Genomic DNA, 16,900 nt, shown 5'->3' on the forward strand with positions numbered 1-16,900 from the left:
TAGTAAATAGTGTTGCTTCTTCTTTTGCTGTTGCTTGAAACTGTTGCATTTCTATGTTTCTGACAATTGTAAGTCACTTTGATACATTTTATATAGTTTGTGATAAATTTATATAAATGATGGTGTTTACCTATAGCTTATTTTATTGCCAAAACAAAAACAGTTTTGTTACCAGGGTTTTTTTCTTTAATGCCTCCTTCCCTTATTTTAGCTCATGGTTGCTAGGCTGTAGCCTCTTCAGCCCTCCAAAACCTTTTCATCGTGGTATCTCTTTCTCTGATTCTCCTTTTCAATTACAGAATTCAATGATTCAGCATGCTCTAAAGAAGACCTTTCTATCTGTTTGTGTGGGCGACTGTTTGCAGCTCTGAAGGAGGGGTATGGGAAGCACATTCACACATTTTTTGCAGAGCTTCCGGTTACTAATTAACATTTTCATTAGAATATTTGAGTCATGGATGATTTGCATTAGGATTTATTATCTGACCTGCTAAACCTTCAGAAGCTATTACTGTCAGCATGTGCCATAATTACAGGAAGAGCCGTCTCTGTGCCATATCAACACCTCTGCTGTACTAAATCTTTTCCTTTAGAATCATTGCTGCCCATTTCATCCCAGAATTATTAGATCTGATAAATTATTTTATGTCAGATGCTGCCATGTCCATCTTTTTTAATACTATCCTTGCTCCGTAATATGTGCCTTTAGCCATACAGACTAATGAACGGTTCCTCGTATCGTCTGATTACTACTCTAATGTTTTCCAGGCATGCTTGTCGATGAGCTTGGCATATGAAGCAATTTCCTTCAGTAATAAAACTAATTAAAGTAGGCAGTCATCCACACAACACTCTTTAATGAATGATAATGAGCTCATTAATCCAGCCGCTCTTGCTCACCAAGTCCACTAGCTGGACCTCTTCAAAGGTCTGTCTGTAGAGAACTCTAGGCCTGAAAAAAGGGCAGTTACCTCAGGGTGATTTTTTTTAAAAAAAGAAAATCACATTTATTGTGGGTCTTATGGGTTAAAATTAGAAAGCATTGAGGCACACTGTGTCTTAAATGATATATTTAAAAATTAAGTGTAAGGTGATGTATGCTGGCTCAAATAACTAAGAAAGAGAAGTAATAAGCTGATTTTTGTTGGTAGCAATAAAACATCGTAGCACTTGATATAAATATTAACAGTGTGTGCCATTTTGTTGGCTGCACATATTGAGGTGTGTAGAATAAGTAAAAGATGTCTTTGTTTGCCCCAACTAGTTGTTTAAACTTGCCTTTTGTAAATTAACCTTCAATCTTACACTTTCAGCACAAAAATAAATAAGATTTATGGAACAGGTTCCTGCTTTAGCTCTTGTTTATCAGGAGGACAGAGGCAAACTCTGGGCTTCAGTCTCTTGATTAAATTACAGTTTGGCACACATTATTGGAGAATGAATAAGCAACAAATCAACTCAGGAACTAAATATTGGGTGTCTGCATGTTTGAAATCTATTGTTCTGTTCACTGGTTCTATGCACCCTGATCAGCCCATCATTGCTGATTATGTAACACTCTCCTGACACAATCTAATGTATGATGTTCTTCTTCAGTTGCCACTTTGGAACAATTATTCAACATGCTTTAGATGAAGACATACTGGCCCGGTCCAGATGCACAATTCCTGGCTTGCTAAAGATACTTTAGCATTCAGAAACGAGTGACAGTATCACATTGTCCCTCCTTGCCTCTCATGTTACTCAAGAATGTGGTGGAGGTCCATTTGAGACCTCGGAGGAGGCAGTTGACATGCACTGTCACCTTCAGGTCTGGTTGTAAGTAAGGAATCAGATGGGGGCTGGCTGGAGACAGACTGAAGTTAGTAGGGCAGTGGTCCACACACCCTAATCAGCCAGCTTCCATTGACTAGTGCAATGATGTCTACCCCAAAATAAGTCCCATTGCATTTGATTGCAGGTAGGTGAGTTTAGCTATGGTGGGTGGCGCTACGGTCTAAACCACAGAGCCTAGGGCTTGCTGATCAGAAGGTCGGCGGTTAGAATCCCCGTGACGGGGTGAGCTCCCATTGCTTGGTCCCAGCGCCTGCCAACCTAGCAGTTCAAAAGCACGCCAGAAGTGCAGGTAGATAAATAGGTACCGCTCCGGTGGGAAGGTAAATGGCATTTCCGTGCACTGCTCTGGTTTCGGTGTTCCGTTGCGCCAGAAATGGCTGAGTCATGCTGGCCACATGACCCGGAGAAACTGTCTGTGGACAAATGCTGTCTCCCTCAGCCTGTAAAGTGAGATGAGCACCACAACCCCAGAGTCATCTGTGACTAGACTCAACTGTAAGGGGTCCTTTAACTTTACTTTTTAAGGTGAGTTTAGGATTGCAGCCTAAACTCAACAACCTTGACCTGAACCCCCAAAAGGGGTAGATCACAGTCACTTGGGAGTTGGCCACCGCTGTTTCAAAGTTAAGGAACATAATCACATTTCTGTCTCAATAAATTATTACCTCTCCTTCCAACTGAAAGGTTTTTAAAAATTATAGTATTGTAAAAGTCTTCACTCAGATTCTAGTGAGATGATAGATAGACAGACAGACAGACAGACACACACACACACACACACACACGATCGTGCATAGCAGCTTTTAAAATCCAAATATATTAATTTTCTCTTCTTTTTAAATATAGCTTTTTAAATCCACATATTTTATGATGTAATCATCTTCTTAATGACTGTGTAGGAATTACATTGTCTACATTTATCCAAAATCAGTGATATTTAAAGATTGATAGAGCTGTTCAAAACTTAACAGTGAAGTATTACATTAGCTTAACAAAAATATATTTTCCAATGAAAAATACATCTCAATGTAAGGTCAGGATGTAATTGGAGTGCAGTTTGTGAAGTGTTGTGCACTGGAAAATGTAGTCTCACCAGGTATTGTTATTATTCTCTAAGCCAATAGCTATTGGAATCACATGGAAAGTTCATAAATTGCATTTTATTTAGAAAATGCAACCAGTACGTTACATTGCTTAAAATAAAAAAATTCCTTCCAGTAGCACCTTAAAGACCAACTAAGTTAGTTCTTGGTATGAGCTTTCGTGTGCATGCACACTTCTTCAGATACACTGAAACAGAAGTTGCCAGATCCTTCTATATAGTGAGAAGGTGGGGAGGGGTATTACTCAGAAGGGTGGTGGGAATGGGTGATTGGCAGATAGCTGAGATGAGCCTGTTGACGACTCTTAACGACTGCAATAGGTCTTACAGGAAAAGGCAAGGGGTGAGAAGGTGAAAAATGGCTTAGTCATGTATAATGAGATAAGAATCCAATGTCTCTGTTCAGACCAGGTCTCTCCATGGTTTTAAGTTTGGTAATGAGTTGTAATTCAGCAGCTTCTCTTTCCAGTCTATTTCTGAAATTCCTTTGTAGTAAAACAGCTACTTTGAGATCTTGTATAGAATGTCCTGGGAGATTGAAGTGTTCTCCTACTGGTTTCTCTGTTTTGTGATTCTTGATGTCTGATTTATGTCCGTTTATTCTTTGGCGTAAGGTTTGGGCTGTTTCTCCAATATAGAGAGCTGAAGGACACTGTTGGCATTTGATGGCATACACAATGTTAGACGATGAGCAATTAAATAGTCCCGAGATGGTATGTGTGATGTTGTTGGGGCCAGTAATGGTGTTGTCCGGGTGTATGTGGCAGCAAAGTTGGCATCTGGGTTTATTGCAGGCTCTGGTGCCAGTGTCCGTGTTAAGTCTGGTTGTAGTATTATTGTGGGTTAGGAGTTGTTTAAGATTGGGTGGCTGTCTGTAGGCAATGAAAGGTCTTCCTCCCAGAGCTTGAGAAAGAGAACTGTCATTGTCCAGGAGAGGTTGTAGGTCTCTGATGATGTGTTGTACTGTTTTAACTTGGGAGCTGTATGTGATGACTAGAGGTGTTCTGTTATTTTCTTTTTTGGGTCTGTCTTGCTAAGCCATGACTAAGCCATTTTTCACCTTCTCACCCCTTGCCTTTTCCTGTAAGACCTATTGCAGTCGTTAAGAGTCGCCAACAGGCTCATCTCAGCTATCTGCCAATCACCCATTCCCACCACCCTTCTGAGTAATACCCCTCCCCACCTTCTCACTATATAGAAGGATCTGGCAACTTCTGTTTCAGTGTATCTGAAGAAGTGTGCATGCACACGAAAGCTCATACCAAGAACTAACTTAGTTGGTCTTTAAGGTGCTACTGGAAGGAATTTTTTGATTTTGACTATGTGTTGGTCAACACAGCTACCTATCTGTAACTGTTACATTGCTTATTACTCAGTTTTGTTAACTTTCCATGATTATTATTTTTTTGGGGGGGGGAATAGAAGGAAAGATATTATTGTTGCTGTCATTTGCATAAAACAAACAAAAACGAAGCTGCAAATATTGCCCATTCACTTCTGCATACCTATAATAATATGTTCACATCTTTATCTATATGAGTCCCAATTCTAATTGCAGTCAAGAACCTAGGGTGGCAGTGAAAGTTCCTCACAGCACAGGAAATTGTGAGGTACCAAACTCTTTAGTGGGACACGGGTGGTGCTGTGGGTTAAACCACAGAGCCTAGGACTTGCCAATCAGAAGGTTGGCGGTTCGAATCCCAACATGGGGTGAGCGCCCGTTGCTTGGTCCCTGCTCCTGCCAACCTAGCAGTTCAAAAGCACGTCAAAGTGCAAGTAGATAAACAGGTACCGCTATGGCGGGAAGATAAACGGCGTTTCCATGTGCTGCTCTGGTTTGCCAGAGGTGGCTTAGTCATGCTGGCCACATGACCCGGAAGCTCCCTCAGCCAATAAAGTGAGATGAGCACCACAACCCCAGTCGGTCACGACTGGACCTAATGGTCCGGGGTCCCTTTACCTTTACGTTTAAACTCTTTAGTATATTGGGCTTTCATTGGGCTGTCCCACTGGTGAAACCAATGAGAATTAGTGTAGTGTCCTAAATAGAAATTTGGACTGAGACCTGATCACTCATACTAACATCAGTCATGATCACTCATACTAACTTCCTTCAAAGTTGTTGATTAGATTAAAAAAAAAAAAAAAAAAGGGTAACTCCATCTAGGACATAGGTTCTCAGAAGAAGGATGGGAAGGGATGAAGGGAAGGGAATGTAACAGATATGGGAACAGCTAACTCAGCACCTTCATGTGTGTTTCTTGGCAAAAATATAATTAGTATAAAGCAACAGCAAAGCAATATGTAGAGGTTTATATGCACAACATTAAAGCCAACATTTCTGGGGATTTTTCTAAATAGTATTGTGTTTTTGCTTTGATATTTGTTGTTCTAACATGATGCAAGTCTTCATTTGAGCAATAGCTTTCGAATCCGACATATGTTTAGATTTCAGAAGCTGCTACAGTCATAATGCATTGCCCCTGTGTATAGAGATGTGTTGGTTTTATAGCAATTTAAGTGGAAGCTTATTCTTTTTAGTGTGTTTGATGGAATAGTTTTACCACTTTGCATTACCATACATATGAAGGACCCTGGAAACATTTCCAAACAATATTTGTGTCGACATTTTTGAATTTTAAAATATAGACGTGCAATGTTCCCAGTCTTCCGGTTCCTATAATATGAGGTTTTATTATTTCATGGCAATGCATAGTGTGTAGAAGTTGTACAGCCGTTTGTGCCATATAACCACTGACTATCCCATCTGAGCTAAGAACACAGTAATTAGATTAAGTATAAGATTGATGTTTGATGGCAAAAAAGTGCTGCTGTTTTTGAAGTCTCCTTCGTGCCAGTCAAATTAAAGTAAAGTAAAGTAAAGTAAAGGGACCCCTGACCATTAGGTCCAGTCGTGACTGACTCTGGGGTTGCATCGCTCATCTCGCTTTATTGGCCGAGGGAGCCGGCGTACAGCTTCTGGGTCCTGTGGCCAGCATGACTAAGCCACTTCTGGTGAACCAGAGCAGCGCATGGAAACGCCGTTTAACTTCTCGCCAGAGCGGTACCTATTTATCTACTTGCACTTTGACATGCTTTCGAACTGCTAGGTTGGCAGAAGCAGGGACCAAGCAACGGGAGCTCACCCCATCACAGGGATTTGAACTGCCAACCTTCTGATCGGCAAGTCCTAGGCTCTGTGGTTTAACCCACAGCGCCACCCGCGTCCCAAATAAATAAATGGAATGATGTTAAACAGGGTGTAAGATGGGCATTTCTTCTAGCATCTAAAAGGATCATCCTGGTCTAATGAGATTCATGAAGCCTGTTACTTTCTATCAATGATAGATTTGGGGATAGATTTAAATAACAGCTTTTTTCCTCAGTTATTGAAGTTGGTGAGCATTTTGCAGCAATCATACTTTCAGAATTTGATATTTTCCAATTCTCATACAAAGTGACCTGATCAGTAACGTAATGATTGGAACATAGTTATCCACCAGATTTCATTCTTCTCTGAATGTTGTGATGCAGTTCTTCGCAGTTTTCTTTTTGGAGGAAGGCACATAAGAATGTATTTTGAGGGAAAATCCACACTGAAATACTTGTTGAAAACCCACAGAATTCCCAGCTCTACATTTCAGGGAGATGCAGGTGAATCTTGAACTCATGAAAAGAATAGCATCTTTCCTTTCCTCAGCCTGCCATCAAATGAATTAGAAGCCTAGCATTTTTTTTTAATGGAATTGGCTAAATATTGTAATTTTCTTACCGGGTATTAACATATGTGTTGAAGCATGCATTTCTTTCGCAATGCCAAGTTTTCATAATGCACAGTAAGAGGTAGCAGCGGTGTGAATTCAGTGCAAAAATAAAAAATAAAAAGATTATATTTGGCATTCCGGGCTTCTAGTTTTCAGCGGGAAAGGTTTCAGCGGGATTCTTTTCCATCCAGTGAATCTATGCTATTTCTTTTTCCTTTTTCTAATAACACTTGTTTAGTAAAATCTGTTCTCAACAGCAGGGATTGCACTAAGCCAGTAAACAGTCTGCTTAACATTCTATATTTTAAGGAATATTGTTCTAAATTTACTGTTCTACTTTGGCAACAGAATTGTAGTAAATTTGTTTCCTGTAGCACCAGGTTAAGTCTGCTTATGCTACTTTGTTGATTATGGTGTAAGCACAATATGTTTGCTTGTCCCCAAGTATACAGAAGTTTTTTTTTTTAAGAGCTTAGGAAATTAAAATGATACTTCTTGGTAATGCATATATAGAGTGTGCCGTCACCAACCCCATTTCAAGGTGATGTGAAACAACCATCACCACTCACAATTAGATGTGAAACATTCCAGCACACTTCTAGCTCGGCAGAATTAGACTGATGCAATAGAGCACTACTAGAAAGCTAGGTGCTAAAATAAATGTGTGACTTTTAAAAAGGTACACAAATTGTTACTGTGCCTGCCTATTCAACCCCTCCTGGTCCTTAGGGGGTGCAGATGGAGGGGATTCCGCCAGCCCCCTCCCTTCAGGCATCACCTCTCCCTCAGTTCCTGTCCTTCTTCCATCTCCACCTCCTGCCTTGCACCCTGCACCTTCTCCCCCATCTCCGACTGCTCAGATCCCTCCCCATCCTCCAGCTCTGTCTCCTGCCTTGTGGCAGGCACAAAATCCCATAAATCGCTGCCCCCTTCTTCTGAATCAGCCTTGGGCCCAACTACCTGTTTCACCCACTCCTTGGAGCCCTGCCAGTCCCTTCCAGTTGGTTCGTTGCAGGAAATGTATTTGAGCTTGTTGTTGGCCCAAAGCTCCTGAAGGTAATAGGGCCCTGTATATGTCCAGCTGTCCTTTGTCAGCAACAAATTGTCATTGTTTTTTGTGTTGAATGTATGCTATATGGTAATTTATGGACCTAATAGGTATCTAAAGCCATTTGCACATAACAAATAGGAGCCTACACAACACAAAACACTGTTGCTGTATGTAGGTTTTATTTTATTTGTTTTGTATCTTATATTTTGGAAATATACATCCAGGGTTTCTTTCCCCTTTAAATTTTCTTGTGGCCCCCAAGAGAGTGGGGCCCTAAGCTATAGCTTGTTTAGCTTATATGTAAATCTGGCACTGAGTAGAATTGCTGGTGGCCAGCAAGTCTCTCCCCCGCTCCCTGCCCTTAATATGAATCTATTTGCTTGTGTCTTTCTTTTCCCCTTCACCTTAAAAGCTTCTGTAACATATTGTGATGTATTTGACAGTAATGGTCCAGAACCAGCAAGCCTTGAAATGATGACCTGTTCTTCACCTCAGGTTTCCTGGCATTTGCTACTTTTAGGCCATTCAAAGTACACGACTAGCTCTCATGCGTCACTGTTGCCTTTTAACACTGATGTTGCTGCTTTGTAGACTGTGCGTAGTATCATTTTGCTCACTGTCGACGCTCATCTCATTATGCCCTTGCTCTATTGCTTTCCTGTTGATGGCATTTCATTGGTGAAATAAGTGCTTCTTAAAGTAATTGCATTCCTTGACAATGTTTTTCTTGGCTGATATCCAGCTGTCATAGAGTAGACCCATGGAAGTAGAGAGAGAGAGAGAATGCAATCTGAATTTCAAAGGTTTCCATCAGAAGGATGTTTTTTTATGAGAAAGGTCACTTAAACATGTGATGTCACTTGCATTAGGTTCACTGTACCACATACTATTGCTGCTCTTAATAGATCTCTCTTGGAAAAACATTATTCCTCTGATTTTCTAGGTTGAATAGCTGATATCAGTACACAGTCCCATGATACAGTCTGAAGGCACACAAGTCCTCCACTTTGCTGAAGCTAAACTTGTCTCGGACTGATCAGTTGGGAGCCACGAGCATGTCACCTTTGGCTCCATGATGGTAGAAAGGTGGAATATAGATATACAGAAATAAATAAAACAATGCACTTGTTAGTAGTAAACCACTGTAGTATTCTGATGGCATAGCTTCACTACAGACTTATATAGCTTTGATACCAGTTTAACTGTGATGACTTCCCCCCCCCCTAATAATTATGGAAAATGTATTTCATTTCATTACATTCATTGAGGAAGGGCCATCGCTCAGTAGAACATTTGTTTTATATGCAAAAGGACCCATGTTCATTCTCCAGTATCTCTAGGTAGGGCTGGGGAGGATCCCTTCCCAGAAATTATGGAGATCTGCTGTCAGAGTAGACAGTATTGATCTAGATCAGTGTTTCCCAAACTTGGGTATCCAGCTGTTTTTGGACTACAACTCCCATCATCCCTAGCTAGCAGGCTCAGTGGTCAGGGATTATGGGAATTGTAGTCCAAAAAAACAGCTGGATACCCAAGTCTGGGAAACGCTGTTCTAAATGGATCAGTGGTCTGACTCATTTAAAGCACCTATGACTTATAACTCACTTTTCATTACCAAGGGAAGGCCAAAGCCGCTAACCACCAGAAAACAACAAAATTAACACAAAATAGGGCATGTGTCAAAATACAAAACAAGTGCAATTTGTTGGTGGTGTTCTTTAGCAATATCCAGTCCCATCCCATACCCCTATAGAAGAGAAGGAGACAACAGAATATATAGCATACTGGTTTTGAGATGGGATAATGTTGGGGCTATATGTCCAATGAAATAAATCAATAGAACAACAGTTTCCCGATGTTTCCTGGGAAGAGGAAATGATTGTCGTGCCAGTTTAGGTCTGTAGTGCAGATACGCCCTGATAGCTGAGAACCTTGCTTTCATTTCTAGCCTTTGCACTTTCATGGACACCTTCTTTCAGTTTAATTTCATGCCTTTTGCCCAACCTGGCCCATGACCTGTGTTGTTTGAATCTCATTTAGAAGAAAACTAAATCAGCCACTGGCCACAACATTTGACTTGCTAGCAATATTGTTGCCTGTCATGCTGGTTTATTTCCTTTCATGGAAGGGTTGCTTCCTTCCTGTTTGTCGAATGCCTACATGTGCATCTTCCTGCTTTTTCCATCTGCAGTCTGATTTTATTTTATTTTTTTAAATAAAGGAATTCCAATAATGCATCCGAAGTGAAACTTCTGTAGTGTTGTTTTGTGTGAACAGAACTATGAAATTTTATGGCCATCTGTTCCTTCACTAAAATAAAGAGACGCCTGACAGGAGCTTCAATAAAGGGCTTAAAAGAATCAGACACTAACAAAACGGGCTTAACACACAGGGAGCTGTTCGCATTTCTGTGCATATAATATCTTTGGATGCATTAGGTTGTTTACCCTGCAAACTTAGACTATGTTATTAAAAATATTGCACATGATAGAGGGGCATTGACTTTCATTACTTGGATGTAATTATCTTGCACTGTGTGAAGCTGCCTTTTCTTGTCAGGAGCAAAGGAAAAGCACAAAGTCTATTATAACATCTCTTTTGATGTTTTTATAGGATATAATGAAAGATGAATGTTCGGCGCTGAAGCTTCAGCTGAAGGAGAGAGATGAACTCATTTCCCAACTGCGCGAAGAGCTGGTAAGCGAGAGGCAATGCTTGTTTTCTTTTGGAACTTGCTCGTAACTGACAAGGTCACTCGCTGGGACCAAGTAAATAAATAAATAAAGTTGGTGGTACCTGTTACAAAGCGGATAGCTTGGAGCCTGCTTAATCATTCACTTCTGATTCATGCAGGTTTTATGACCCTAAATATCTGGGGACTTGCCAGCCTTTGAAAGGGCTACTTACTACCTGGACACATAAATAGTGGTTGTTCTGCTTTAGAAGATTGTGTTGACAGTTGTCTTGCAGTATCAAGATGCATTAATCAGTGGTGAGAAGAAAGCTGCAACTTTCTGCGGCTCCTGTACGGCAACAGTTCTGATGCGGCTGTGCATGCGGATCTAGTGGTGAAATATCAGTGGTGCTTCCTAGTGACATGCTTTTATTTTCCCTGTTTCCATACATTATTATCTTTCTTTGGGCTTGGATTCAGACTTTGTCGTGCTTAGAGCATACCCAGTGATATCAATGGCACTGGAATTAGTCATGATTCCATTGATTTCAATAGGTCAGCGCTAAATCTGGATCTGTTGTATCATAAGCAGTACATTTTAAAACGAATATAAATTGACTTCAGTTAGGGTTAACCACATTGGACAAATGTGAAGGGTCTTGGGCACTGGCTGCTTTTTCACATCAGGGCAATTCCCCACTAAGCAGCCATGAGCTTGCATGGTGTTGCATGAGCTTCCAGGGCTCACGGCCAACTCTCAGTGCCTAAGAGCAATGGTAGGCAGGCTCCTAGTGTGCCAACTTTTGGGGTTCCTTTTCTTTTTGTTTCAGAATTCCTCAGAAAGTCTTCCTTCGTCTTTGCAGCAGCAGCAGCAGCAGCAGCAGCAGCAGTCCAGCCCTCTCTTGGTGAATTCCTTTGACAGGAATAAACACCTCACCCATTCACTCTTAAAGTCTTAATTATTTACAAACTGCATTACACTACTGGTCTACATATAGAATAAGAAACAGAACTATATACAGATTTCTGCTCTCTTCAGCCATCCAGCCAGAGAGAGATGCTTTCAAACTTTCACATATTATTTCAGCCACTGACCATCATTCACACACACACACACACACACACACAGAGAGAGAGAGAGAGAGAGAGAGAGATGGTCTCGCCCTGCCACATGCCCCAACTGTTCAAGGTCATGCTTCAAGGCTTGTTACAAGTTTGGCAATACACCAATACACCTACCACCAATACACTTTTGGCAATACACCAACACCTACCACCATGGTTGGTTACCACATTGTGGAGATCAGTGAGTTTCTCTTAACAGGCAAGCTCATCAGGCATGGACCAATTAATTTATTCCCATTTGTGCTCTCTGAGTAGCTGGTGGACTCCTTAGGCTAGTGTGTGATGTGGTGTGAGGGTCTGCAGCTACAGGGGGAGTAAACAGCAAAATATATTACCAGCAGACGTGTGGCTTTCACAGAGGATATTTGAGTGTTACCTTTAATTTGTGACCATACATAAACTTAACTGGCTATTTGGTTTCATCCTACATCTACAAAATATACATATACAGGATCTTTCTATATATTGTTTTAATACAGAGGTGTGTGTGCACGCCCGTAAACAATTTTCTATGCAAATTAATTCGGACTTCATTCATATTATGCGCGCACACAGAAAAAGTTCTTTGCAAGGATGAAAAGAGACTTCCCTCTACAATAAATACTGGTTATCTGTGTTCTGTTTTCAAATGTGGATACATTAAGGAATGATATATGGTGTAATTAGTATATAAAATTAAATGACAAAATGGAATACGGAGAGCATCCAGCTTTTGTGCATTGGTGGAGCGGCGATACAACATCAGTCTTCTCTGAGGCATATATTACAAAGTGGCTGGCAATGTTTGTCACTGCAGAATTATACTCTGCTGTTACAGTGAGCTTTGGCTTCCTTGGCATTGGTATCTGCTCACTGGGTAGAGAATCTGTTGTTTGTCACAGGCATGAGAACACGGTGCCAGAGTTTCATATTAGGCAAAAACCACATGGCTAAGGCCTGAAGGCGCATGAGCTCACCACTTTGCTGATGCTAAGCAGGTTTGAGTCTGGTCAGTGCCTGGATGCTGACTGCCTGGGAGCCACATGTATGCCACTGGACTGATTGATTGTGCCCCCCCCCAAAAAAAAATTAATGTGACCCAGAGTGACTTATAAAGTGAAACAAAAATTATAACTAAGTAGGTTTTGATACCTTAGGAAAGCTTTTTTCTTTTTTCTTTTTAATTTTTTATTGGTTTTACAAATTTTTTATAAACAATACAAACAAATAAAGAAACAAACAAACAAACATGTATAATTTCATATCCTTTTTTCATAAACCTCACTTCCTCCGACTCCCCCAAACCTCCCCTTTCTACATCCCAATTTCCAAAATTATTTCAGCAAATCCTAAACTTAATTTTATCAACTTTGTTCCTTATTTATTCTTTTCTTTTACTTAATCTTTTGTCGCTGTAATCTCCTTTTTTTTTCTAAAAACCTCAACATTTTAGCATTCATCAATTTTGTAATATTTCTTAAGATAGATTTTAAATTTCTTCCAATCTTCATCCGCCGTCTCTTTCCCCTGATCACGGATTCTGCCGGTCATTTCAGCCAATGTCATATAGTCTATCACCTTCATCTGCCATTCTTCCAGGGTGGGTAGATCTTGAGTCTTCCAATGCTTTGCGATGAGTATTCTTGCTGCTGTAGTAGCATACATAAAAAAAGTTCTGTCTTTCTTTGGCACCAATTGGCCGAGGAAAGCTTTTTTCAACCATGGGTCCCCAGATGTTGTTGGACTACAACTCCCATCATCCCTGACCACTGGCCCTGCTAGCTAGGGATGATGGGAGTTGTAGCCCTGCAACACCTGGGGACCCACGGTTGAGAAAGGCAGCCTTAGGTCTATGAAGGATGAAAGGTGGGATAGAAATGTAAGAATTTGTTTATAAAATCCGTGGGGGGGGGAATCATTGCTTGTTATTGAAAAGTTGCTTTTCATCCATAAGCCTCCCTAAGCAGGATATAGCAAAACAAGAGGATGACAATGTATTTAATGAATATCATGTTAAAATAAAGGGGAAATGATGCAGAACATATCAGATGCTACAAAGCATTTGTTTGTTTAATTGCTGTATTTATTATTATTTTTTCTGTTTTTATATAAGAAGCTTTGAGAGGTGTATAAATAAAGAAAAGTCAGATTTAAATATATAAAGGAATAAACACTCTCACACAGTGTGTGTGTGTGCGTGTGTGTGTGTGTGTGTGCGCGCGTGTGTGCGCGTGTGTGTGCGTGCGTGTGCACGCACATTAACCAGTTGGCACAGAGAAAATGAGTTCTAAAAAACAGAAGCCATCACTAAGAAGGTATTCTTATTATCTGATGTCAGTTTAGCCTCCTAACTTGGTAGAACCTGACAGTATGTGTTCAATCAGGGGAAAGAGGAAGATGTCAAGTGCAGAGCACTTATGGCTTTAAGGTCAGAATGGGCACCCTGAACCTGAAAAAATGCTGAAAGTCATTGGTGTATTGACCTGAAAGTCAAGAGGTAGTTGCAATGTATTTCTTCTAAGCAATGCCAGAAAACAAACAGACCTATGTTTTCTGGACCAGGTAAAGCTCAATAAAAGATTCTTCTATATGAGTGGCAAAAGAAAACTTAATGCTACTCAGTGGCCTTGCAATAAAATTCAACATTTCATGTGTTGATACTTGTTAGTGTGATAGAGGGAGGCTGATGGGGACTGTTGAACTCTATGGCTCATAGAATCAACACACCTTACTGAAATACCGAAACAAATACGGATTTCATGCAGAAAAGTGTTTCATTTGGACTATTCCTTAACAGTGTGATTCCTGTACTGATTTTTCACCATAATCACAAACATTGTAGCATTTGTGGTTTCCTTTATTCCACATCAGATTCTTTGTTTGTCCAGCGAGTTCAGTATTGTCAGTTTTGCCTGCCAGTGACTCTCCAGTATCTCGGGCACAGAAAAGGCTTTCCCATCAACCTGTTACCAGATCCTTCAAACGAAAGATACCAGAGATTGAAACTGGAACTTAAGGGTGCCTCTCAATGTGCATGGTTGAATTAACCCCCCCAGGATCCTTTGGAGCAATAGAGGTGCCACAGGCAATGACAAGTGACCCATTAGACTACATGCTGCTCCAGCTGCGCTTCTAAAACAGATTCCACTCCTAAATTACCCCCTAGATTCCTTGAAAAAGGAGCTGGCTTTGCATCACAAAATAAAATTATGGGAGGAAATGTATGCTGCAGCCAATTAGATTCTGAACATTTAATAGATTCTGCAGGAACTACCGTAGCAGCTGGGGAATATTGTGGGTGTCACTGTCTTAGCAAATAATGTTGAGAAGTTGCACATTGCAAGGGCTATTAGAGAATAGGCATCACTAGACCTACACCCCTGTAGGGGACCTATACTCAGTCTCCAGAGAGATTTGATCCTGCCCTTCATCCTCTTAGCTGTAGCTGCCTCTGCTCACCTGCAGTCTCTGGGCATGCAGTCAATAACTAGAGTGAGATACTGCATCGCTGTCTACCTGCAGCACTGTCTACAGTCCCTCCATGTGGTTTGGGCCCAGGGAGGGAGGAGAAATAAGTAGGCAGGGGTAACTTGGAGAGGAAGAGGGAGGACGCAACTGGAGGAACCTCCAGAACATGGAGCCAGCCCTGATTGCTACGGCAGTATATTGGCTGAGAAGTAAAAAGCCACCAGGTGTTGCTGGAATCAAGCTGGATACACTCCATCTCCTTTTGCAGAACATGAAAACCAGGTCCCTCACACTGACAGGAGGAGGTAAATGAGATCTTTCTGCCTGAAACCTGGTCTATAGAGAATATGCATCCACTGCAGCTGCTTCTTATGAGAAGCTTAATAAGTCAAGACAAGCTGTTGGAACATATGCAGTAGGCTGGGAGGTCCTAGGATTAATTTTAGATGATTAAAAAGATGGCAGGCATTAACATCTTTTAACTTGGCAATTTATCAGAGATCATGGGTATTAAAAATATTGGATAAGTTTCTCTTGAGAGTATATACGATAATCTCAGGCTTACCATTCCCCCCAACCTTACAGTATGCTGAGGGTAAAATTTTAGTTTAAAACAGTTGGTCAATTGGCCTTTGTACTACTGGCATTTTGAGCTATTTAGTATCGGAGTTGCACATGGCTGAGTGTCATAAAATTCAAAATATACTACGCTGGACGATTAACATGGACTTTTCCAAACTAATCAGGTCTTTGTGTGTGATATTTGGGACCAAATTCTCACTGGTGCTAGCAAATCTAGTTTACACTAACTGTACCTCTACTTCTCTGTAGCTTTATTAGTTTTAATATTTGTTAGAACTGAAGATTGTAAAAACATGGAAAATATGTAGGTACATGTGCTTTGAAGCAAGGTAGATAGAAATAGAAAAGTAGTTTTAATTCACCTCCAAATACATCTTACAATTGAATTAAATTTCACGCCCTTGAAACTTTAATGGCATGATAATCTCTGTTTGATAAGAGTAACTGTTGTACGCAAGAAAATCATATTGTGCATTCATCTTTTTGATAATTCCTTACTTGTTCTGCATTCTATTATAATTTTTGATCTTATTTCACGTTGGCTATTTTATGATCGGATATTAGAGGTCCATGGATGATTTACATAAGAAGAGACAGCTGTAAGTACTTTCAAATCTTCTTTCTTCCTCATATTTAGGAAACATCTGAGCAGAAAAGAAATAGATTAGGTGTACTTAAACATTATTAAAGTGTCAGATTCCTTTCCTTCTTTTTACAGGGAGAATTAATTGCACGTATTCCAGAAAAGGGCTTATCTCAGCAGTAATTACTCTTCAAGTCAACTCAGCAAGGCAGCTGTAGAGTGTGAAAATGACAGTATCCAATGATACACAATGTGGATTAGCCTCCCAATATCTCGCACTCTCTGAAGCGTTGATGAAAAGCTGTCAGCAAGATAGAATCTTTAATATTCCCTTGCACTTGTGGAGGTGATTCTGCATATTAGTTTAAGTCTCTATCACAAATGGCGTCATTTTGCACCACTCGGTGCCGGATGCAGATAAATGATTGTTGTGGCACCGCTGCAGGAAGAGGTTTCTGGTCTGACGCTGATTCCCTCAGACATGATTTGCATGGGAATAATATGGCAGGAGTTGAATGTGTCGGCAATAAAACTCTGTCCTTAAGTGTCTCCATCTAGAGATCTTACAATGTGACTTAAAACCCCTTTAATAATAATGCACCACATATGCTTGTCTTATGTTAAGGTGTCACCGGTAGACGGCTAGCTTCAGGAGATATGCACGATTTTACTGACAGGTCTCCTTGCAGATTTAGATAAATATGACCTGGCTTTACTTTGAAAGTGCCTTCATCTT

General features: G+C 40.5%; 1 protein-coding gene across 8 annotated transcripts in view; it reads left to right on the forward strand.

The window, feature by feature from the left end:
• The window catches only part of CCSER1 (coiled-coil serine rich protein 1), a 704,602-nt gene that overhangs the window by 364,126 nt on the left and 323,576 nt on the right, over positions 1 to 16,900 (forward strand). For all 8 annotated transcript variants that reach the window (XR_014515539.1, XM_083458653.1, XM_083458656.1 and 5 more), the window contains one exon: positions 10,367 to 10,450. Coding sequence is in view for 7 of the 8 variants with exons in the window: in XM_083458653.1 (XP_083314779.1) it covers positions 10,367 to 10,450 (84 nt within the window). In the remaining variant the exon portion in view is untranslated. The remainder of the gene's footprint in view (positions 1 to 10,366; positions 10,451 to 16,900) is intronic.

Source organism: Podarcis liolepis (assembly GCF_965112155.1).
Source record: "Podarcis liolepis genome assembly, chromosome: 9".
NCBI lineage: Eukaryota > Metazoa > Chordata > Lepidosauria > Squamata > Lacertidae > Podarcis > Podarcis liolepis.